Source organism: Dermochelys coriacea, chromosome 10 (genome assembly GCF_009764565.3).
Source record: "Dermochelys coriacea isolate rDerCor1 chromosome 10, rDerCor1.pri.v4, whole genome shotgun sequence".
NCBI classification, from domain to species: Eukaryota; Metazoa; Chordata; order Testudines; family Dermochelyidae; genus Dermochelys; species Dermochelys coriacea.
Genome location: NC_050077.1, coordinates 53,575,367 through 53,600,320, shown reverse-complemented (window position 1 = coordinate 53,600,320; position 24,954 = coordinate 53,575,367). Strand labels below are relative to the sequence as shown.

General features: G+C 40.6%; 1 protein-coding gene across 3 annotated transcripts in view; it reads right to left on the bottom strand.

Moving 5' to 3' along the window:
• RORA (RAR related orphan receptor A) overlaps window positions 1-24,474 on the bottom strand; it is a 553,808-nt gene extending 529,334 nt beyond the window's left edge. For 2 of the 3 annotated variants that reach the window (XM_043493174.1, XM_038420591.2), the window contains exon 1: window positions 24,151-24,474. In XM_043493174.1, coding sequence (XP_043349109.1) covers window positions 24,151-24,322 — 172 coding nt within the window. In that variant the 5' untranslated portion in view covers window positions 24,323-24,474. The remainder of the gene's footprint in view (window positions 1-24,150) is intronic. The other variant, XM_043493173.1, reaches the window with a different exon arrangement.
• Between the last annotated feature and the right edge of the window lie 480 nt (window positions 24,475-24,954).

Genomic DNA, 24,954 nt, shown 5'->3' with positions numbered 1-24,954 from the left:
TTAATAAGCGATGGTCACATAAACACCACCCTATACCGGAAACCTACTGACTGCTATTCCTACCTACATGCCTCCAGATTTCACCCAGATCACACCACACGATCCATTGTCTACAGCCAAGCTCTACGATACAACAGCATTTGCTCCAAATCCTCAGACAGAGACAAACACCTACAAGATCTCTATCAAGCATTTTTACAACTACAAATACCCACCTGCTGAAGTGAGGAAACAGATTGACAGAGCCAGAAGAGTACCCAGAAGTCACCTACTACAGGACAGGCCCAACAAAGAAAATAACAGAACGCCACTAGCCATCGCCTTCAGCCCCCAAATAAAACCTCTCCAACGCATCATCAAGGATCTACAACCTATCCTGAAGGACAACCCATCACTCTCACAGATCTTGGGAGACAGGCCAGTCCTTGCTTACAGACAGCACCCCAACCTGAAGCAAATACTCACAAGCAACCGCACACCACACAACAGAACCACTAACTCAGGAACCTATCCTTGCAACAAAGCCCGTTGCCAACTCTGTCCACATATCTTTTCAGGGGACACCATCATAGGGCCTAATCACATCAGCCACGCTATCAGAGGCTCGTTCACCTGCACATCTACCAATGTGATATATGCCATCATGTGCCAGCAATGCCCCTCTGCCATGTACATTGGTCAAACTGGACAGTCTCTACGTAAAAGAATAAATGGACACAAATCAGACATCAAGAATTATAACATTCAAAAACCAGTCGGAGAACACTTCAATCTCTCTGGTCACTCGATTACAGACCTGAGAGTGGCTATTCTTCAACAAAAAAAACTTCAAAAACAGACTCCAACGAGAGACTGCTGAATTGGAATTAATTTGCAAACTGGATACAATTAACTGAGGCTTGAATAGAGACTGGGAGTGGATGGGTCATTACACAAAGTAAAACTATTTCCCCAAGTTATTTCTCCCCTCCAACCCCCCACTGTTTCTCAGATGTTCTTGTCAACTGCTAGAAATGCCCACCTTGATTATCACTACAAAAGGTTTTCTTCCTCTCCCCCCACCCCTTGCTGGTAATAGCTCATCTTAAGTGATCGTTCTCCTTACAGTGCGTATGATAACACCTATTGTTTCATGTTCTCTGTGTATATAAATCTCCCCACTGCATTTTCCACTGAATGCATCTGATGAAGTGAGCTGTAGCTCACAAAAGCTTATGCTCAAATAAATTTGTTAGTCTCTAAGGTGCCACAAGTACTCCTTTTCTTTTTGCGAATACAGACTAACATGGCTGCTACTCTGAAACCTGAGCAGATTAGGTGACAGAATAAATCATCTTCAGGGACGCTGGATTTATTTTATCGTGCTTGTGACTCTTAATAAAATATGGCAGTCCAGAGTCATGGGCATATGGCTCACAGTATCTACAGTCAAAATTAAACACTTGAGCAATCTCAAAACCGTAGAGAACATAAAACTCACTCATCTGATTTCCATGCATCAGAAGTCTCCCAGGACAGGTCCTCCCATCTCCGGCTCTTTCCCAACCCATTTTTTGAGTCCCCTTAATTAGCTCATTACTTAGCTGTCACACAAACACCGCTCTCAGACTGCCTTTCCTTAGACTAGAGGGGAACACTTACTGACTCTACAGGATTTATGCTTCATCTACCTAAAATTCAGAAGGACTCTTTCTACTTTCTTTCCAGTAGTATTTGGCTTCGTAGAGATTATACTTCACAATACAATTTACAAAGGATGATGGGGCAATTATCTGGTGTAAAAAGTAGAATGTTTCTGCCCAGGATGGTTCCCATATTGAGTTTTGAAGGACTTGTATGTCCCATATCAGATTAAATCTTCAGCAACTAACTTTGGTTATTAACATTCCCTCTCTAAAAGTGATGAGTGCTCTTTAATTCAGTCCTGATAACTAAGATGATAAGAAGAGAGTCCATATTCAGTGACTTTTTTTAAAACTTTAATAGCAAATATTCTGACATCTAAAACAAAATAGAGTCAGATGCCACATGCACAGCAAGTGTACTAAGAAGTAAGATTTCTTTAAAATAACCTGGCAGTACATTACAGGGTCATGATTTATGATCCTATAATGTGCTAAGGATCGTAGAGAAGCACAGCTTTTGCTATTAAGGAGCTCATTTGAAAGCAATTGTTGATTTTTGCACTATAGGAATCAAGAGGTCTGTCTGTGTTACATTCTATTATTTGTATTTCATTTGTATTTCAAATGTATTTTATAGTGTAATACATTTTGTATATTCAGAGCCATCATTAAAGAAAGGATCTGGTACCACTTTTACTTTTTACAGTTGTCAGAATAAAATGACAAACAAGCGAAAACTAATATGAAATATTCATGGAACTCCTCAGACTCATTGCCATGTTCATTATCATGACTCGTTAAGTCTAGGATGTTCAAGCCAGACTTCATATTCACTCGGCTAAATTCTACTCTGTTTCACCTATGAAATGCCATTGGGCCATAGAATTTAATCCAAAATTGCCTTTTAGAATTATTCTGCATCCAGTACTTACTTTTATGGGGTGTAAAATACAATCTAAGGGATTCTACTACAGAAAAACAGCCTCCCCCCTTCTCCCCGCCCCTATATTGTGAGTCTGTAAAATAGAAAAGAAAAAGCCAATAGGTCAGATCCCCAGCAAAAAAAATCCTAATTGTATGGCCAAGGCATCTTCAAGAAAAATTCCGCTAATAACTCCTGTTATTCAAGTACTGATTGGAGCTCGGGTTGTTTTTCCAAGGAACAGCAGATAATACCTCTTTACTATTCAGAATTGGTAGTGCATACTGCCATTCCATAATCATAGCTTGCTTTTAACAATCAGCCAATGTTACAGTCAATGTTACAGTCAAATCCGTGTGCAAGAAGCACACGGTTGGAGCCTAATTTTGTCTACCCAGAAGGAAGCTTGTTAGGACAGCAGGGAGCAAACCTAAATTTTGTTATACTATCAAGAAGTTTACTCATGCTGAAAGACATCCTTCCCTGTAAATTGGGGAACAAGATGTTTAAGGAATAAATAAATGAGAAACACCTGAGGGTGAGAGAATTGAAATATGAACAGCTAGGAAGAGACAAAACAGGGAAGAGAAACACTACTCCAACACGAGACACAGATAAACATCATAGTCTTTGTTCAAAAAGAAAAGGAGTACTTGTGGCACCTTAGAGACTAACAAATTTATTAGAGCATAAGCTTTCGTGAGCTACAGCTCACTTCATCGGATGCATTAGTCTTTGTTAGTGCACAGTGAAGGGAAATGCTTCGTCTATTAAACTTTCAAATGTATTAACAGAACATGCAACAAATTAGTAAAATAAAGATCTACTAGACTAATATTTGGCTTAGTATCATCACCAGCACTCATCCTCGTGCAAAAAGAACCAAACAAGAACACTTACCAAAAAAACCTGCGCAGCTGTTTGTCTTTCAGAAGCAGCACTACAGTACATCAATTTAGCAATTTGTCAACGTACTTGCATCTGCTCTAGTTGTTTGCCACATCAATTTTCTGAAGCAAAACCTGTTTCCATTAATTGGTCATTACAACATGTTGAACCCAATGGTCCGTCATTTGTTATAATTTTGTCAATTAAAAAAAAAACAGCCTGGAAGATGATCTTTGCTAATAGGACAGCACATCCCTTGCATTTGTTATTTTTCTAAAGCCTTCTTTACTGTTATTAAAATTATTTGATAAAGACTCTTGTTATATGCCAGAGTCCTGCCTTTGAATGGAATCTCTATACATGGGCTCTTTTATTGGCTAATAAATGGAGCATAGTTCTATAATTTGGCACCTCTATCTTCCTTTTCAAAACCTAGCTCTTACATTTTGAAAATAAAATTTGGTACAGATTTTCAAGTGTACTCAGCATCTAGCATTGAGAACAACAGTACCAGTGTACATACCAATAAAGTAGATCTTTACTTTCCTAATACTTCTTTGCCCCCTCTTGCAGGAATAGAAATATTTCACTTAAAACTTGACTTTGAAAACAGTGAGAAGTGCTGAGCTCTTTGGAAAAATCTAACTGAGAATGTTCTGTTATTAGTTTGCAACAAAATATTTTATATATCTTTAATTTAGATGTTAAGAAAATGATTTCACATCCTTTCTGAATGTTTATTTCCTATTATTTTAGGACTGATAAGGGTTAAGATTCTGATCTCCTCCCCTTTATCCAACTCTAATCCTTCCAAAAAAGAAAAAGAGAAATCAATGTACTTTCTCTGCAGATTTAACACATCCTATCTGACAATAGTTTGCATTAGCAAGACCCAGACAGAAAAGAAGCAGAGGCATTTTAAGTCTTTTTCACTCTAGTTCAAAAGGACAAGGTGTTTGTGTGTATTGTAAAAGAGAGAAAACAAGTTTCAGGAAACATTTCTTTTCCAAAAGAAGGGAATTTTAGTTCAGAGAGTAGTTGGAATGAGAGAGAAGATGCAGAAAATATACTGCCAAAAAGATATGCATTGGTTCTCATGAGACTTTTGAGGACTCTTTAATCTACCAGCCAATTCCATTGACTGGAAGTGCACATCAACAAAATTCAAACTGGAAATAATATGCACATTTTAATAGTGAGGTATTAATCATTGGACCAGATTACCCAGGCATGTGGTCAATTCTCCATCACTTAGAGTTTTTAAATTAAGATTGAATGTCTTTCGGCAAGAAAGGATTTATTCCAACTCATGTTGTTGGGCATGATGGAGTAATCACTGGGTAAAATACAGGTGGTCACATTTGATCATATTAATGTCCTTATTTGGCTTTAAAAATCCTTAGGTACAAAATGCAGTTCCTACTTCTCCCACTTCCTTAATGCAAACAAATCCCCTGTCCTTCCAAATGTCATACAATATGTGATCATCAGCCATAATCTGTTAATAATAAATTAAGCTCAGAAGCAGGGTAGGAAGACAATTGAATGTAGAATTCTATTGTCCCCATTCCCAGACTCATCTATTCACAAGCATGATTCACTGGGTTCCTGGGTTCCACCAGCAGAACCTCGGCTGTGGATTTTAGTGGCAGAAAGTCCACTTGGAAGAGTAGATTTAAGCAAATCTGACCCACCTACTCCCAACGCCCCCAGAAAACCAACCCATTCATTCACGGTTCAAAGATTCATCATCTGTTCCAAGCTCTTATACGTTTGGAGTTTTTTTTTTGGGGGGGGGGGGAGAAGAGGAATGGTTTGGAAAGAGTGGAGGAGTTTTCCTGTTTAAAAAGGAGAAAGGAGGGAAACTTGTGACATGCCCAAACTAGGGCCTTGAAAAAGTAGCAGACATCCTGATTCAACAGTGTGTTCGCATTAAACAGAGCTCCCAATAATCACAAAGTCATGCACACTGCATAGCACACCACACTGTAAGAATGTAAGAACTCTACCATTGGTGTGTCCCTAGCAATCTTTTGAAGCGGCAGCAGTCTGATCAAACTGTCTGAGTCTGCCAAGTGGGGACTTGTAACCCTGCAAACGAGGGTTCATATAAAGTAGGGCCATGGCATCTGCAGCTTCCTACAAGAACTGTACCTACAGACAAATCAAATGCTGTAAGTGACTATGCTCAATCCCATCACCAGCCATTAGCAACTTAATTCATTACTGTTGAGCAACCTCAATAATGTTGCTATGAATTTTTAGAAGTGCTTCTCCTGCCCCTTTGTATACAATAACTCTGTGGAAGCCGATTACCCAGAGGATTGAATATGTTGTTCCAGGAAGTGCCCTGCACTCTCTACAGTACCTACATTCACAGTTTCTTCACCATGTGAAGTGTTAAACAAATTTTAAGGAACGGGCACCTTGTCATTTGGAATATTCATGAGCCAAGTCCACTAACGATGCATAACCTGAATTTATGATCATGTCTATATCCTTCTAAGGGCTCTCTCTATTCCTCTGTGTGACCACGTTTTTTTTACACAGGTAAAACACTAAGATGCCATTTGTTAAGGCAGTACCTTAAATACAGTGTGTGTTCCACAGTATGTTTTTATGAAATAACTATTGTGAGCAGAGATATTCGTGCTTAAAACAAAACATTGAAAAATGAAAGCCTTGTAAAAAACAAATGCCAGTCAAAAGTTCTAAGAGAAGTTCTGAGAAAAAAATCTCTCATTGGAAATAACAAATCTATGTTTAGTACCTTGTGTTAATTTCAATTGCTCCGACATTTACACTTATACTCAATTGCAATGCTTCGACATTAGATCAAGGTCACTTCATGATAAAACACACCTTTCTAAGGCCAAGAAAAGTTGGAAAACTACTCCGAAGACCCCACATGGCGATGTTACAAACACACATACAATACACACACACACACACAAAATATACATTGATTTTATTTCCCACACCAGGGGGAGGAGGGAAAGGGGGGAGAGTACAAGAAGAGGAGGGAAAACAAAGTTATCCCCTTGTTAAGAACTGAGGTTAGGAAATGTGCAACCTTAACTCTAACATGCTATCATTACTCTGTCCCCTGCTGTGCATAATATAATAGTATTGGTCTCATAATTGAAACTATTGCTCTAAGGCAATACAAAATTCATTGCATCTTAAATGCCTGCATAATGACTTCAATTTCCTGCCCTCCTTCCCACTACCTGCAGAAATTTCATTATAGCTTGAGACCTTTTTTGTATCAAATACTGTACACAGAGAGGAGTAGCTACAATATAAAAAATGTCGAAGACATTAAAGATCCTTTGAGACACTAACAATAAGATTAGACTAAATCGATGAATATAAAATATCACTGAAAGTAAGATTATATTCTACCCACACCCATAAGCAAAGGGGTAGCACATGGGACAGATCAATTCAAGTAATAGAGTAGCTGGAGTAACATAAATATTGGATTTAGTCTGTAGTTCAGCAGAACCATCTCTTCACTAGGTTTTAAAATGGTTTCTGTTCAGATTTATTCATAGTGCTCTTAAAAACAACAACAAAACATAGCTAGTACTAGGCTCCACTGTACCGTTGAGCACATTTTGGGGGGGGAAGGGGAATTGAGCATGGCCTAATGGAAGAGGATGGATCTGGCCTTAACTTATTGAGAAGGTTCTGAAGAACTACCTGAACTGCTGCCAAAAAAAGCAAAATCTGAAAAGACAGCAAAAAAGTCATCCAACAAGAATCACCCAATCCTAAACCTTTCCCTTTGCTTTAAGAAACACCAGAGAATAAAATAAAAATCTCTTTGAAGGAACCTTGGGGGCTGATCTCAGCTTTTAGGTTACAAAATGCATTAGCTCATAAAGCCGCCTTACAGCACCCTACTGTTAGATCACAACAAAATATTTTCCTAATATTTGCATTGCTCCTGGACCATAAAAACAGCCTTTCAATTTATCTGCTTAACACTCTGTGGGAAAGGGCCTCTAATTTCCCAGCACTGTGATAAGACAAATAATTCATATAAAACGTTAGCACAATATCTACAGTGAAAGCATTTAGTCAGAGCTCATTGGAAACAATGGGGTGCTGGAGCAAAGCTGTAAGAAGCAAGTATTTGAGACCTCATCATGCATTAAAGCACATACTGTTGCACTTCAGAGTAAAGACAAGGTCATCATTTACAAAATGAGAGCTGTGCAGAGGCAATGGATCAATTGAATTTTTTTTTTTTTTAAATATAGATGCTTCAGCTTCTCCAATTCCTTCTGCTTCCCCAGTCAATCCAGTGCCATCTCTATTCCCCCGTCCTCTATGCCAGGGGTTCTAAACCTCTCTCTTTCTGAGCCCTTCCCCTCCCCCGCAACTTGCCATAAAAACTCCATGGCCAGCTGTGCCACAACCACTGCTTTTTCTGCATATAAAAGCCAGGGCCGGTGTAGGGGGTGGTAAGGAGGACAATTGCCCAGGGCCCCACACCACATAGGGAGCACCATGAAGCTAACTTGCTCAGGCTTTGGCTTCAGCCCCAGGTAATGAGGTTTGGGGGCACGGGCTGCAGTCCCACGATGTCTGATTTGTGTCCATTTATTCTTTTACGTAGAGACTGTCCGGTTTGGCCAATGTCCATGGCATTGGGACATTGCTGGCACATGATGACATATATGACATTAGTAGATGTGCAGGTGAATGAGCCTCTGATGGTGTGGCTCATGTGGCTGGGTCCTCTGATGGTGTCACTAGAGCAGATATGGGGACAGAGTAAGCAACAGGGTTTGTTACAGGGATTTGTTCCTGGGTTAGTGTTTCTTTGGTGTGGTGTCTAGTTGCTGGTATTTGCTTCCAGGTTGGGGGGCTGTCTATAAGCAAGCATTGGCCTGCCTCAGACATCAGGAATGATAACATACAAAACCGTAAGAGAACACTTGAATCTCCCTGGACAGTCTAACAGATTTAAAAAGTAGCCATACTTCAACAAAAAAAACTTCAAAAACAGACTTCAAAGAGACACAGCAGAGCTACAATTCATTTGCAAATTTAACACCATTAATTTGGGTTTGAATAGGGACTGGGAGTGGCTGGCTCACTACAAAAGCAATTTTCCCTCTCTTGGTATTTACAGCTCCTCATCAATTATTGGGAGTGGACCACATCCACTCTGATTGAATTGGCCTTGTCAGCACTGATTCTCCACTTGTAAAGTAACTCCCTTCTCTTCATGTGTCAGTATATTTATGCATCCGTAATTTTCACTCCATGCATCTGAAGAAGTGGGTTTTTTACCCACAAAAGCTTCTGCCCAAATAAATCGGTTAGTCTTTAAGGTGCCATGGACTCCTTGTTGTTTTTCCAGTCTAAATAGTTAGTTGTGAAGGGCCCATTAAGAAAAACAGTAGGCCTTAGGAAAAGCTTTTCCCCTTGCTGGTGATCATTCCTGTGGGCAGTTTGGCCAGTCCGTAAGCAAAGGCTGCTATGACTCTCCAAGGGCACATGACCAGCTCACATGACTCTGGACTCCATTTTGAGGGTCTGTGTTTTTCCACAAGCTGGTCTGGGAACTGAGTTTGGAACAAAGGATTCCCACCCTGTGCTAATGCTATATAAGGCAGGGAGTGACATCACTGGTTGTTCTTCACTCCCCCACAACTGAGCACCTCGGAGAAGCTCCAAGAGGAAAGGACTTGGAAGAGGGGTGGGGATCCTGCAAACCAAGTGCAGCTTGTGCCTTGAGAATCTGCAAGTCTGCTTGTATCACTAGTAGGGCTGTCAATTAATCGCAGCTAACTCACACTAATTTTTATTGCAATTAATTTTTGAGTTAATCGCGCTTAACCACACTGTTAAACAATAGAATACCAATTGAAATGTATTAAATAGTTTGGATGTTTTTCTACATTTTCATATATATTGTATTCTGTGTTGTAATTGAAATCAAAGTGTATAATTTTTATTACAAATATTTGCACTGTAAAAATGATAAAAGAAATACTATTTTTCAATTCACCTCATACAAGTACTGTAGTACAATCTCTTTATCATGAACGTGCAACTTACAAATGTAGATTTTTTTATTGTTACATAACTGCACTCAAAAACAACACAATGCAAAACTTTAGAGCCTACAAGTCCACTCAGTCCTACTTCTTGTTTTGCTAAGACAAAAAAGTTGGTTTACATTTATGGGAGATCATGCTGCTCACTTCTTATTTACAGTGTCACCAGAAAGTGAAAACAGGCATTCACATGGCATTTTTGTAGCTGGCATTGCAAGATATTTACATGCCAGATATGCTAAACATTCATATGCTCCTTCATGCTTCAGCCACCATTCCAGAAGACATGCTTCCATGTGGCTGACGCTCGATAAAAAAATAATGTGTTAATTAAATTTGTGACTGAACTCCTTGGGGCAGAATTATATGTCTCTGGCTCTGTTTTACCCGCATTCTGCCATATATTTCATGTTGTAGCAGTCTTGGATGATGACCCAGCACATGTTGTTCATTTTAAGAACACTTTCACTTCAGATCTGACGAAACGCAAAGAAGGTACCAATGTGAGATTACTAATGATAACTACAGCACTCGACCCAAGGTCTGAAGTGCCCTCCAAAATCTGAGAAGGACAAGGTGTGGAGCATGCTTTCAGAAATCTTAAAAAAGCAACACTAATGCAGAAACTACAGAACCTGAACCACCAAAAAAGAAAATCAACCTTCTGCTGGTGGCATCTGAAAATGAACATGCATCAGTCCACACCACTTTGGATTATGTTCGGGCAGAACCAGTCATCAGCATGGACGCATGTCCTCTGGAATGGTGGCTGAAGAATGAAGGGACATATGAATCTTTAGCACATCTGACACGTAAATATTTTGTGATGCTGACTACAACAATGCCATGAGAACACCTGTTCTCACTTCCAGATGACATTGTAAACAAGAAGCAGGCAGCATTATCTCCTGCAAATTGTAACCAAACTTCTTTGTCTGAGTGATTGGCTAAACAAGAAGCAAGACTGAGTGGACTTACAGGCTCTAAAATTTTACATTGTTTTATTTTTGAATGCAGGGTTTTTGTTTTGTTTTTTTACATAATTATTCATAATTCTATAATTGTAAGTTCAACTTTCATGATAAAGAATTGCACTATAGTCCTTGTATTAGGTGAATTGAAAAATACTATTTCTATTTTTTATAGTGCAATTACTTGTAATCAAAAATAAATATAAAGTGAGCACTGTACACTTTGTATTCTGTTATAATTGAAATCAATATATTTTAAAACGTAGAAACATCCAAAAATACTTAAATAAATGGTATTCTATTATTAACAGTATGATTAATCACAATACAATTTTTTAATCACACAATTAATCACGATTAATTTTTTTAATCACTTGACAGCCCTAACCATCAGTCAGGGTGAGAGGTTGTTAATTCAAATCCTATCCTTCTAGTATATTAAGCTTAGTTTGTGTGTTTATTTACTAGGTAATCTGCTTTGATCTGTTTGCTATTACTTAAAATCTATATTGTGTAGTTCATAAACTTGTTTTATGCTTTATCTTAACCAATAAATTTGTAGTGAAGTGCTTGGGAATCTTAGCTCAAAGGGCAGGGGCTGTTGCATTTCCTCTCCACGTTGAGGGAGGGGCGAACTCTGCGAGCTTACATTTTACAAATTCCTGTGCAGTGCAAGATGGTACAATTCTGGGTTTATATTCCAGAGGAGGGGGGTGCATGCCCAGGGAGTTGGGAAATTGGCTGCTGTCTGCTGATTGCACTCAGGTAGCCCAGTTTGGGCGAGTGGCAGCACCTGCTGTAGTGTTGGATGAGAACATGGCCTAGGTGAGGCTGGTTGTGTCCCCAAACCTAGTTGGGTGTCTCAGGGGGGCACAGTGGTTCCCCACAGCTCCCAGATTGCACTCCAGGGGTGACAATCTGTCACACACTGCTCTATACTCTTAGCTTCCTTTGGGCCTTTTCAATACCCTCTCTTGGGTGTCCTGGCTTCTCCAATACCATCCCATGGTTTCCCACAGTCACTCCGTTGCTCTCTCATGATTCCCTTGCCCATAACCCAAGTTTTCCTATTGCTGGCTGTTCTAATCCTCTCTCACCCTTTCAAACGCCTCCAGGATGCCCTGTCTCAAAGCCCTGCCAGGACTGCCACAGGTGGAGACAAGCAGCTCTGCAAATATTTTCTAAGCATCTTTCAGAGGTGCCAGGAAGGCTTGCACATGCCTCTACCCAGTGACTGACCACCCTTTATCTAAGTCCCTGAAGACATTCTAGTTCTGCAGCCTCTGTTGAGAAAAGGAGGAGGTGGCACGATAGGTAGGGGGAGTGCAGAGGAGAGGCAGCAACCGAAAGGTCCCAGGCAAACCACTCTTGCAGTTTCAAGCTTGGCAGAGAAGAATAAGAGATGAGTTGGGAGATGTAAGCCAGCCTGCCTGCCTCTGACACACTTAAGGCTACAGCTGAGAGATGCAATTAAGCCAATCTAAGCCCCAGCATCGACACCCATATACCGCCGATATAGGTAGAGTTCTTCCACCAACCTAGCTACTACCTCTTGAAGTGGTGGATTTACTATAGCAATGGAAAAAAAGCCTTCCACAGCTGTAGTAAGTGTCAGCACAAAGCGGTGTAACTGCAGGGCTGCTAGTGTAGACATAGGCAAAGAGAGAAGCCTGTCAGAGGGGCAAAATGCATCAGTTCAAATTAAAGTAAGCAAATTCTGACAGCCCATATGCCGAGCTGTTCAGTCTGGGTCTGCCTGGTATCTTTATGTCTCCTTCACACTATTGCAATGAGCTTCCCCTCCCCAACCAGCTGCGTTGCAGACAAATGTGGTTTGAGAGAGAAGCTAGAGGAATGGAAATTGAAACCAAAGTGTTCTTTTGAGAGTGGAGTAGCCTATCGCCACACCGATCCAATGGAGCAAGGCTTTGCTGCGTAAGGGCTCTACCTGCATTTGGTTGGATATTTTGACAATGGGATCATGCTTCGTTCCTACAGATAACCTTGTTATAACACTGTTATTCACCCTATCTAGGATTTCCTTGAGACATTGTTCAGTCAGACGTGGTCCTTTTAGTGGGAAGTTATATGGTCAAAAGCATGAACAACTGCAAATAGCTCAAAAACTAGAGACAAACATTTTTAAAAAGATGCAGAGTATGTAATCATACAGATGAGTTTGGAAAAAACAGATCTTTTGAAATAACCCACCCACCCAAAAAAAAGAAAAAGATAAAGCAGAAGCATTTTGTCAGGTTCTGTCCTTAGAACTGTGGATGCCTATGCAAGGGCAGAATTAAGCCCTCCAGGCCAAAACCTGTTGTATGGAGCAAACACTGCACAAGCAAGCTTTGTTCCATGCGGGAAAGTCTGGAGGACCAGAACCCAACTGACGGGTTTGTCTCAGCAGTCAAGTCATTCATGGGGCAATTTTGTATGGAACCTGCTTCCCTTCACTGCCTCCTACACAGCGTTTCAAGCTAATGGACAGATTCACTGGCCATGCCCCCAACCTGCCTGCAAACCCTCCTTGCGTGTTTGAGCTCACAGCACCATTAGGTAACTGCTGCACAGCGCACACAATCCGAGAGGGTGCAGAATCCCTTTGTTCTCTCTGCAGCCTGTCCCTCCAGTCAGAAAAGAGAAACTTTTCAGGACTTCCCTGAAACAAAAAACTGGCCAATACTCAAATACTGTAGCATAAATAGTGTTACACAAGCACAATTCAGGTTCTACATCCTGTACGATTACACAATCCTTCCTTATTGTATAACAATACTCCTAAAGGAGGGGACGTCTTCCATCTCCAGGACCAGAGGCACAGTACTATCTGGGAGGCAGTATTATGGCATGATAACAGTAGGTCCTGCAAAGTCGTTACAAATCCTCAGCCTCTCTCCTGCAAACATCAATGGACATGCTCAACTTTACACATTGTGAGTGGTGCCACTGACTTCAGTGGGGCAACTCACAGGGCATGAAGTTAAGCATGTGCTTAAGCATTTGCAGGATCGGAGCCCTAGTTAGGAATGTAAAACACTCCCAGTCTAGAATCCAAAGCTTGTTTTCATGTTGGTACTGCATGACCAACTATTAACCAGAAGTCCGATCTCCTGCACACTGATTTTCCATGGAAGTAAGGTTAATATAGTTAAGGAAGTACACTGCAATTTCAAATATGAAATAAAATGCCACCACAGACACAGTAATAAAAATCAAGAGGATCTTTAATAGCACATTTTCAAATACTTTTTAAAATTATCCATTGCTTATAAACAGGCTCTTAGATGTACTAAAATAACATCTCTTTTTCTGTTTGTTTTGTACTTTCCTAATAGTCAGCAATTACTTGGAAAGAGAGAGAGAGATAGAGAGTATTTAAGAGAGTTTGAAATTACTGTGCGTTTTTTTCATTTACAATTTTTCTGTGTATCAGCAACAGGGAACAGCCATGGAAATAGGTGCTACATCTGTTTTTAGCTAGATCCAACATAAATTATTATATTTATTGTCTCAGCACACTGTGGTTTAACATCAGATGTTAAAAATCTAGAGTACATTCATTACCAGATTAGAAATTTTAAAAAGATAACTTTTTGGTCGTACATTACTTTCAAGGCCAACTATCTGCAACTTCCATAATCACACTGCAACTGACTAACGAAACTCTTATCTAAAATTGTGCAGCTAAAATATTATGCGTGGAGAAAAGACTTCCTGGTACACCCCATTTTCTTTGGGATTGGTTTCATTTTATTTTTTTAATATACACAGGATTTAGAGAATGTTTTGTGCTGACAGATTTATGACTTCAGGCAAAGTATTAACAAAAGTTGTATATTAGCTTGTCTTAGCAAATGTCGAGTCTTCTTTCAAAGCCATAGTTAAAATAATCTCTCTCCGTCCTTACTTACAGTAGTACGTGGCAATTACAGGTGCACAACTGGCATAGACTATTTTGCCAAGCAAAGTCTATCAGTTTGCAAGTTCCGTATGGATAGCCACTGTTTTCCATTTATAGGTGATCAAGAAGGAAAAATCTCAATTTAAAATATTCTCACACTCATATGATGGGGGTGGGGGTGAGGGTGGAATCCTACAACCTGTGTTTCACAAGCCTTGGCCTTGATTTTATTCTTGACTGTATATCACAGACCTCATACCAGTGTCAAAGCAGTCAAGTAAAACTCCATTAATACATAATTTAATTTTCCCCACCATGTCCACAATTGTATGGGTGTTTTAGCAACCTGTTTATACATTATTGCACAGGTACACAGAAAAACTGCCCTCTAAATGCTGCCAAATCTTAATTTCCATTGGGTAGGTAGGTGATGGCTCGGATAAAGTTGTACTCAAGCATATCCCATATACGCCACTGCATATCAGGGTTTATTTTTTCTCATTGGCCACACACACACACACACACACACTTTTTTTTTCCCAGACAAATTTTTTTTATGGCAACTGGTAAGTTGTAATGTATTTCATTAAGCAGTTAATGCATAGTGAGATCTAAAATATCTAAAAGCATGCTTCTACTAGTGATTCCCACTGTGTGTAATGACATCTACTCTGGGAAGCTATGGAGCTAGGGGCAACAGATCAGATAGTGTGCATGTACCTTCAAAAGCTAGCTCCACATGATCAGATATACATACATTATTCTTTACACAGAGAGACTCTCTTCCTGTGAGAATACTGCTGTATACTGCAAATTCTGACCTTCCCTGGGAAATACAAATTAGAAAAAATTAGTGCTTTCTGCTCAAACCCATTTTAGTATAATATTATGTTCTTACATTATAACTGTATTTCCATTATTGTTATATATTAGATGCCTCCAACATGTTTGAGTGGGCATGGAATTAGAGTGCATAAACATACAGTCAAATTAATATAAAATATCCTACAACTTGTACAAAATAAAATATTTTAAAAACAGCAGCACTGTAGTTTTTCATTCCTGGATCACAACATCTCATGTACCTATGTGTGGTAAATGCATAGTACAACTACAAACTAACATCAATAAAACCTTTAACAAGATTTAATTTGATTCTACAAGGGAGGTTATCAGAATCCAACTCTGCTTTCTCACCTTCTGCTAGCAATTTCTCTCAGCTCCAGTTCAGCCACTAACTTTGTTCTCCATCACACCATCTATTCATGCTGCTATAATACCAGCTCAAACGCTGTTTGTAACAGCACAGCAATTTATCAGAAGTTGCCAGTTTCATAGTGTGCTGCTTTAGAAGTGAATGGAAATTGTTAGATTAAATTACAAATGAAAGACTTTGCAGTAGGGCACCATTACTGGATCATTTATGTACATTTGGCTGAGCGTAAATTTTAACTGTTGTCCCTTAAATGCTGAAGCTTCTGTTTATGTGATTATTTGGGCGGGGTGGGGGAAAGGAGCTTATGTGAGAAGAGGAAATTAAGTAGGTTGGGTAACAGCCACACACTTTCCCCATACCCCAAAAAGAAAAAAATCACATTGCTTTATCAACAACACATGCTTCATGACAAGCTTCTTAAAGCCTCTGGTAATACCAGGGCATTTGGTATCATGCTTTGTAACACATTATTAAAGAAAGTAACTTTGTATAGAAATCTGTTTAATATAGCAACGAAAGCAGGACCTGCAGACATACCGCTTCCAGCTTCAGTTTTGTCAGATCTCAAAACCCAGTGAGGTTTGGGGTTGCTCAGTGAATGAATGCAGATATATCCAAAGAAGCTTACATAACTAGTAGTCATGATTTAGTAGACAGCACTCTTCCATCTGAGACAGCACTGATTACTGATGTTAGTGTGTACCGCGCTGCTGGAAGTTGTGTCTTTCTGGTCAGATGTAATAGCATATACAATCATGGAAGATCGCTAAGACTTATTCCACAGGAATACAACAGTCCATCCCAGTGTTCTGACTGGGTAACTGCATTCTATCTATCTATCTAAACTCCCTCAGTGTTCCAGCCAGTGATGGTATTCTTCACTTGCTGTCCTGTCCTATCTGTGCTATTACACAGCTGTCAAATTCCACACAAGAAATGACTGGATTTCAACAACAGTTTAAGTTGTTTCTGATAGCAGTACAGTGTTTAAAAGTACCCGAGGATCCTTCCAAAGGAAAGATGCTATTAGGACAGGAATAATTATGAGATTTAAACTGTGGTAACACAAGCACACAGAGAAATAGCAACTTCATAAAGACAACATATTTTACATATGTAACTCCTGTTGACATGCACCACTACCTACTGTTCTGAGTTTATCAGCACAGACCAATAACAGGTATGCTGAAGTGCTCAACTGAAGTTCGTAGACAGAGAGAGCAGTGCTCAGTGTGGCAGTTCAGATCTCACAAAAGTTCATGCCAACCTCCTCTTCACTTTCAGTTAGGAAGAGTAGACAACTAGTATTAAAACAAACCCAAAAAATAAAAATATGAAATTTGGTGAGAATTTGCAAGTTTCACCCATTTCACCCATCAGAACTTTGTAAAACTGAATTTTCGCTCAAAACTTGTCCCACGCTAAGTTGAAAAATGCATTAACTTTCTGAAGACATAGGGCTAAGCTTTGAATTTATGTAGTTTTGGGGGAAATTAAGGTTTCACAGAGCTTGGTTAGGGAGACATTGATTCCAACATCATTTACAAATCCCTCTTCTAATGACTTTTTTTCTTGTCCATGGATCAAGTAATTCTGCCATGACACTGCATCAGATATTGCAATACAACAACATTATGAGTAGAGACGCCTGCGTCACAGAGCAGTTTTTATGAATTTGAAACTCTAACAGCACTGCAAGCTAGGTTTCTAGAACAGAATTAAGCCATATCTGGCAGTCCTGTCATGCTTCCTCGCAACCCAGCTGGATCCTCATATATCCACTGGACTGAAGGGATGGCCTACAATTGCTTCTCACTTCCATCAGCAGCAGCAGTTGCCCTAGATCCAAAGAGAGGAAGAGGAGGAGGAGTCATCAGCAAAAGGTGGCAATGGCAGCAGCTGGCAAGGACAGAAGGCAAAGGAACGGACAGAATACTGGCCACCAATTCTTCCACCCAGATACCCTCTTCAGACAGACAAACACCTGCAACTACCCACATAGCTTGGGACCTAATGTCCTGCACCCACCCATCCCAGACATCAGCAACCTTAGCACCTTTCAGACATCCCAGCATCCCTAGCCCCCCAACTATCATACACCCCCACTACCAGGTCCATGCACTAATGCCACTACTTCTCCCCACTCCACACATCCTGCCCCAGTCAATCAGTGACTTCTGTCATTCATGAGAAATGTCACATATGGAGCTGCACACAACTTGGCAGCTGTCAGGTTGACAGGTGTGGCTTCTCTGCTGAGCTTGAATTTCTTATAGGTGACAAAAGGAAATCTCACTTATTTACTGTCCAATTAGAAGGCGCTGGGGAGGAGAGTGGGTTAAATGGACTGACTAAATATTTTTAAAAGACATAAATGATGACTAAGAAGGAGGAATGGAATAGCAGGCAGTGAGAAAAATTGAGGTTCAAATGAAAAAGATGAGAACAAATGGGATGAAAGATATTTTAAAACAGTATCAGGAAAACATGACAGTGTTGAAGAGTTTCCCAAGGTAAATGGTGAAAGCCCCATCATTTGAGAAACTTGAAACAACCTCTAAAATATAACTGCACCACATTAAAATGTACCATATTAAAGTATTTTCAACACATCCAAAATTTATTCAACTTCACTCTATGCTACTAAAAATATAAAGTGAAGCAGCAGCAGAAAGTTCACACCCCAAACAGGTAGCTAAAATTACATTTTCTAACCAAGCAACATTTTGAATTATCTAAATTTCCCCCCCTTTTTTTGGTGAAATATATAGCACCTAGGTCTGAACTTGCCAAAATAATCATTTAAAATATACCTAATGAACTTAAAAAATACAAAGTGATTTTAGGAATTTTATTTCAAAAAGAAACAGTGTTTCCCTTCCTTTTTTCCATTTCAATTGTGTTCAAAATGCAATATACCTATGGTTTTTTAAACCCAGTCCTTACTACAGTCAGCACCAAGCCTAACGTAAAGAAAAATGTATTTTTTTTTAAAAAACTAGTACTTGGAAAAATTATTTCATAATTATTTTAAACTGAAAGACATTTATTCTATTATATAGGTTATGCGTAGGGCAGTTTCCCAAACTTGTTGCTAACTGTCAAAATTAGCAAACAATATTAAAGCAAACTGAAACTTTTAAATTAATTATGTGTGCTGAACTTGGTGGTACCAGTCTCTCTTTCTTTTTCAAATATATTAAATCTATCGTTTATCAACATTTTAATGAACATATTTTAATGAATTTTAATATTTTTCCACAGAGTACTTTCACTTCCCAGTTTTTTGGACCCATTATCTTACAAAACTCAAAATACTCAATCTTAAATATTGATGACAAAATCATTTTAAGGTTAATTTTAGACATTATAAAACCTTAGGGCTAGATTCTTCTCTTCATTGCAGTCGGGTAAATCTGGACTAAATCCATTAACCTCAAGGGAATTACTCCACATTTTTCCAAGGCCAAATTTCCTTACAGTAGGAAACAAACAGTAGAAAAATCAGACAACTTTCAACAGCCAAAACTGTCCTGCCACTCAAATACAGTTCTATAACCTGAGCTATAATAGTCATATTGCCAATTAATCACCTTTTCCAAATGTGTTCTTCACTGGTTTACAGAGCTACAGAGATACTTTTCAAGTCAATAAAATAAAAAGACTAAGTTATGGTTTTATTGCAACAAGGGAACGGGACTGTTCCTGAGAAAACAATGCAAAAGTGGTATTATTGCTCTTATTCTACAAAAGGTTTAAAATTAAAATGATTGGAGTTTTCTTTCAGATGCTTCATAGTACATCTGATTTACCCAACAGGCAAATCTATAGTCCTAATTCAGAAGCAGTGCTTCCAGAACAGTACTCAGTGTGATAAAAATGTTCAGAAAATTTAAAGAAAATACTCAAAACTTGAAAATGCAAAGATCACGCACTAACCTGACAAATTTTGTTATATCACAAATATTCTGTTTAGAATATCTGAAATATTTGCTAAGCGTGCAACTGCAGATGGAGCTGTGGAATAAAGGGTTGATGCCGCTATTCATTGACATTATCATGAAATTACTCACAGCACAGTGCAAAAAAATTAAATAAAATAACAATCAGGAAATAATTAGTCTCAACTGGTGACAACAAAGACCCAAGTCCCAACAAGGGATTGGGAAATGCAAGCAGACACTCAATTCACCAGAAAGACTTCAGGAAACTGTCTCCTATGTGCATGTAGCTTTCTGATCACCCCCACATTTAATACAATGTCCTCCAACAACATGAATGCTGCCTTTAAAATGTTCAACTTTCCTAACAAGATACCTGAAAACTGTATTGGGGGACATGAATAGGAAATTTTACTAAACAATTTCTGTCTCTTCTCTCAACTGAGGGGGATCTTCTTTTTCCCATTTACTGACAATGCAAAAAAACCAAACAAACAGAGTAACGGCCCGAAAAAGAAAAAAATAATGTTTTGCTTTCTAGTCCTCGCTCTCATAGACAGACAGGGGAGAAACTGCAGGACAGTAGAACACAAACCCCTTGGCAACCTTTGGAAAACTACTGCAGCTGACTGACATACTATTGATGACAAAAGGTGAGAAAAAAGCCTAGAGAACAAGAACTTGGCTCCTGAGATTTGGACAACTGATGTTTCAGATTTAAAAAAAATGAAAATGCAACATTTAAGCTTTGATGGGATAACAGAGAGCCCAGTCCAACATTTGTAATCATTTTTTTCAAATATGTTCATTTTTAGAAGGAGATAATAACACTGAGAGTCTTAAACTGTGGTGTGTGGAGCACTTCCTGCTGATCCACAAACAGCTGGCTGGTCACAATTCTGGCTTCTCCTTGTTTCCAGATGCTCAACAATTCATATAATCACACACACACACACACTCTCCCAATATTACTTAACCATGTAAGCAACAGCTGTAGTTGCCTTAGGAATATTCTATGACTACAGATGAAAGTGGAAGAGGTATATGCAATTGTGACTAGAGGGTGCAAAGTAGTCAATGAAGTCAATGCATGCTATGAAGACATCTGAGAATATCTGTACAGTAATTAAACATGTATGGATTAGGGTTTAACCTAATGGAAAACTGGAAATCTACTGTCCGTACATTAAAACAAACAACTAGAGTAGGTGACATCTTTATTTGGAAATATCAGGCTTTTTATCTGACTGTTGGCCACTTTTTTCAACCTAGTATGTCATTCTTCTACACTACTCAATACCACCAGTCCACAGGAGATCTCTCTCTCTCTCTCACTCACCCACACACACACACTTATTAAAAGCATTTGCAAAGCAAGTAGTATTATATATATAAAAGCACAAGAATTAATTGTTATAATAAAGACCAACCTGTTAGAACAAAAGTAAAAATCCCCAACCATTAGCAAAATTAAAAATAAAATAAAGCTATTTAGGGATCTGGCACACCAGATATATAAGCGGTATCAGATACAATATTTCAAATGTTACAGTAATTAAAGCTGCAGTTCAGAATCTAACCTCTCACCATCTTTTTTATTCCCCTAAGACTCATCTACTACCCTTTTCTTCAATTCTTTATTTTCTCAAATTCCCTGCTAAGAACAGCTAGTTTAGCTGCACAGCCCTGGGTACAGATTTGCAATGGTAACAGCTACTAAAATAGATGATACAGAAGAAATATTTCCAGTGTTTTAACTTTATTGATTTAAAAATCAAGGAATGCTTTTCTGGGTACCAATTCTGTAAACTGACCTACATGTGTGTCTGGATCTGCCTGCATGGAGCACATTGCAGGATAAAAACCTAAGAGATTAGTTGATGTGCTGAACATGTACACAAACACATTATTTGGCATTTACCTGTGCTATAGGGCTATTCTTTTCACCTGTACTCATACATGTGATATTCATGCATTGCGAGGTCACCCCAATGTCAAGAAAATTTCCATATATTATATATTCCCTTTATATGAAAAAAGCGTAAAATCAACCTCAGGAATCTTTCAATAAATAAATAACTCACAAGTCGGGGGGCTCAATTTCACCCAATATCTCCATCTAGGTCCTGCTTTCAAACAGGCTAAAAATGTTAATTACAATTCTCTGGTATTTTCTTGCAAAGTTACAGACCTTTGCCTTTTAAATATTAGAAAGGCATAATCACCTAGTGTACAGGTCAATTTATTTTCAACACTGTAATCTATGCAACATTAATCCTGAATGCTGGCTCTAATTTTCTTACTGTTTGCAATCTAGGAGCAGATTTGTATTTCCTACCAATCCCATTACATCATCCCTAAACCCAAGACATTTTCCTTCTTTAAATCATTCCTATCCCTACCCCCACCTCTACAAGGTACAAACAATTATTGTCCCTAAAAAGCATACACTCTCTCAGATATTAAAGACACAATTTCCAGGAGCTTTTGCTTTTGCATTGCTGCATGGATGCCTCCATCACTGACCTTCGTTTTTTCATTCAGATTGTTACATAACCTAGTGCTTGCATGCAGTGTGAGTGTGTGTGTTTTAAACCCCCCCCCCCCATTTAATGCTACACAAAGGGGAGAAGGGACATATGGGTCAGCAGGTTAGCGGTAGCAAAGCCTAAACGATTCAGGATCACGAGCAGATCACCCCCATCATCAGAAATATTGCCTTCTCTTTTTATACATACATACCTACCTTACTAGTAGTCCATTACATAATTTATAAGGTCTAAAAGTTACAACATCGCAAGACTAGTCTGAAGGTTGCCATCCCTCTCTTCCCACCCCCCTAAAAATCCCCATGTGCCAGCAATGACAATTAAAGCAGACTGAAACATATAGACTAATCACCACAAACTACGGCCGCTTTGAAAACATTCAGAAAACTCCTTAGCATTATTAAGGAAATTTTCTCTCGTGTTTCTGATTAACCTTGTTACATAACCGGCTTGCATTCCAAATCCACTGTCTCAAGCTCTAAATATATTCTTTGCAGCCAAAAGCTTTCTGCACACAAAAACCTTCCCCATCCTCCCGTCTTCTCCAGAGCCAGCTCTTCCTCGCCTCCCCCTCTCTCCTGCATTTGCATAACTGCGCGGTCATTATTCGGAAATTGCCTCTAATTAAATGTTTCAGCGTGTGTCATCTTGCTGGCTTTTACTGTACTCGGATTCCCTGAGTGGGAAGCTGCCTGGAAAAGGGGGCGTGGCCAAAATGGGAAAAATACTGTAAAACACAAGCCAACACATGATCAGCCATATTCCAAACAACAACAACAAAAATCACACACTCCGGGAGGAAGCAGGCTTTTCCCCGCACCACCAGAAAATGTTCCCCGACTCCGTGCAATCAGCCGGCAGCTGGCACAGGACCCCGGAGCCATACGAGGACAGTGTGTGCCAGCCTGGCTGTCATTTCTTTAACAGATCAGTATATGTATTTTTATTTGGTTAGTTTCCACCCATCACCCAGTGATCCTACCGAGTCAGTTCCCCCTGGATGATCGCAGCGATTTATAAATTATTAACAGCGGGAATTAAAGCGGCATCTTTATCCCTCTCGCTTTTTGTTTTTTCGCATATAACCTATATATATTTAAAACCCATCGACCTTAACCGCTCCTGTGCAGTGGGAAAAGAGGGGCAGCGGGTCTTTCCCTCCCTCTACAGTAGCAAACAGCTAGCATACAATGCTGCTGAAAGACAGTTAATTTCAGTAAAAGTGGGCAGGTAATGCTATAAACAACGCCGAACTTAAACTGGGACACGTTTCTCGCTGACCCGTACTATTAAACAGGCGGTTTGTATCATGAAAATGCTTAGATCATCATTAAACCAGCAATTAAAGACTTTTTTAAAAAAACTGTTTGCAATATTTTGTGACGGGGTGGGGGAGGAGGAAAATCCATGAGATCAGGAAGATCCTTCTCTGCAAAGTTGTGCACCTTCAAGAAATGCCAGGAGATCAGCCACTCTTGGGACGGATTTTTTTTTTTTAAACACACCGAAGAAACAAATTAAAAAACACAGCATGCGAAAGAGTGGAGCAGTCAATCGCAGATCAGCAACCTCCTAATTAATCAGCGAGATCACATAAAACTTCCCCATTCCCAACAACAAACCTCAGCACGTCAGAGAAGAAACTGTCAAAAGCAGAGAGACAAGGAAAGGGTGGGGGGAGAAGGACCCTGCAGCTTTAAAAGTTTCTTTCCTTGAATTCTAATGATCCCGCTGGGGGGGCTGTTTTGTGTTTTAAGAATGTAATTCCAGGGGCATAGTTCCCATCTGAGTTTTGCAGGCGAGAAACTGGGAAATGGGAAAGCCCCGAGCAGCTCCCTCTCGCTTTCAATATTTTTCCTCGAGCCTGTCCCTCCTCCTGCAGCAATTAAAAGGGGCTGTAAAAGTTTGCCAGGTTGCATGGAGTGGGGAGTTGCTGTTTTGTACCCAATAAATCCCCCGGTGGTTTAATTGCTGCATTTCGCCCTTCTCTCCTACCCCGCTCTCTCTATTCCCACCCTCCCTACCCCAGCGCTCCCCCCTTCCCCAAGTCTCCCTACCTCTGCTGCCGCTGCCGCTGGAGTAGCTCTGTCGGCGGACTGGAGCCGGCGCTTCGCTTTTCCGGGCAGGCTCCAGGTTGACAGGGGTGTCCCTGGCGCCGGCGGCCGGCTCGGAGACGCTGCTGCCCGGCTCGGTGGCGGCTGGATCGGGGGCTGCCGGAGCGGACTCCATGTTTTTCCCGCTGGAGATGGCTTGGAGATGGCGAGCTCCTGCACTCCCTCTATCTTCTGTTTGCAGCGCGACTCTATGGTCGGCGGCAGCGGGGAGAGCGCGAGTCGGAGCCGGATGGGAGGCGAGCGCGCCGGGCTGTGACCACAGGCAGCGCTAGCGAGAGCCCCGCGTCCCCCCGCCTTCGCCGCCACGCGCGGCGCGGGCTGCCCAGCCCCGACATGGGGGGCGGGGGGCTCCCGCTGCACAGCCGGCGGGGACACGCCCAGGCACAGCCGGCGGCCGAGGCACGCGGCTTGGGGGTCAGGGAGCGGGCTTGGTACCACGCGTGTCCCGCCCCCACGGGGCTCGGCCAGCAGTGGCCCCCAGCAAAGCCCCCGCCACCCCCAGGGCTTCAGGCAATTCCCCCAGGGCTGAGGCAGTAGCGGGGTTGAGTGGGGCAGGGGAGGGGAAACCCAGCGCTGGGCATGGTGCCCCCGGCAGCCCCCCTCCGCAGGGCCTGAGCAGGAATAGCCTCCCCTGAGACTTAGGGCCCCAGCTCCCTGCCCGAAGGGCATGAGGGGAGGCTGCAGCAGCTGCCCAGGGAGGGGGCGGGGGATGAAGTCTAATCACCAGGCCCCCCCACCCAGGGACAC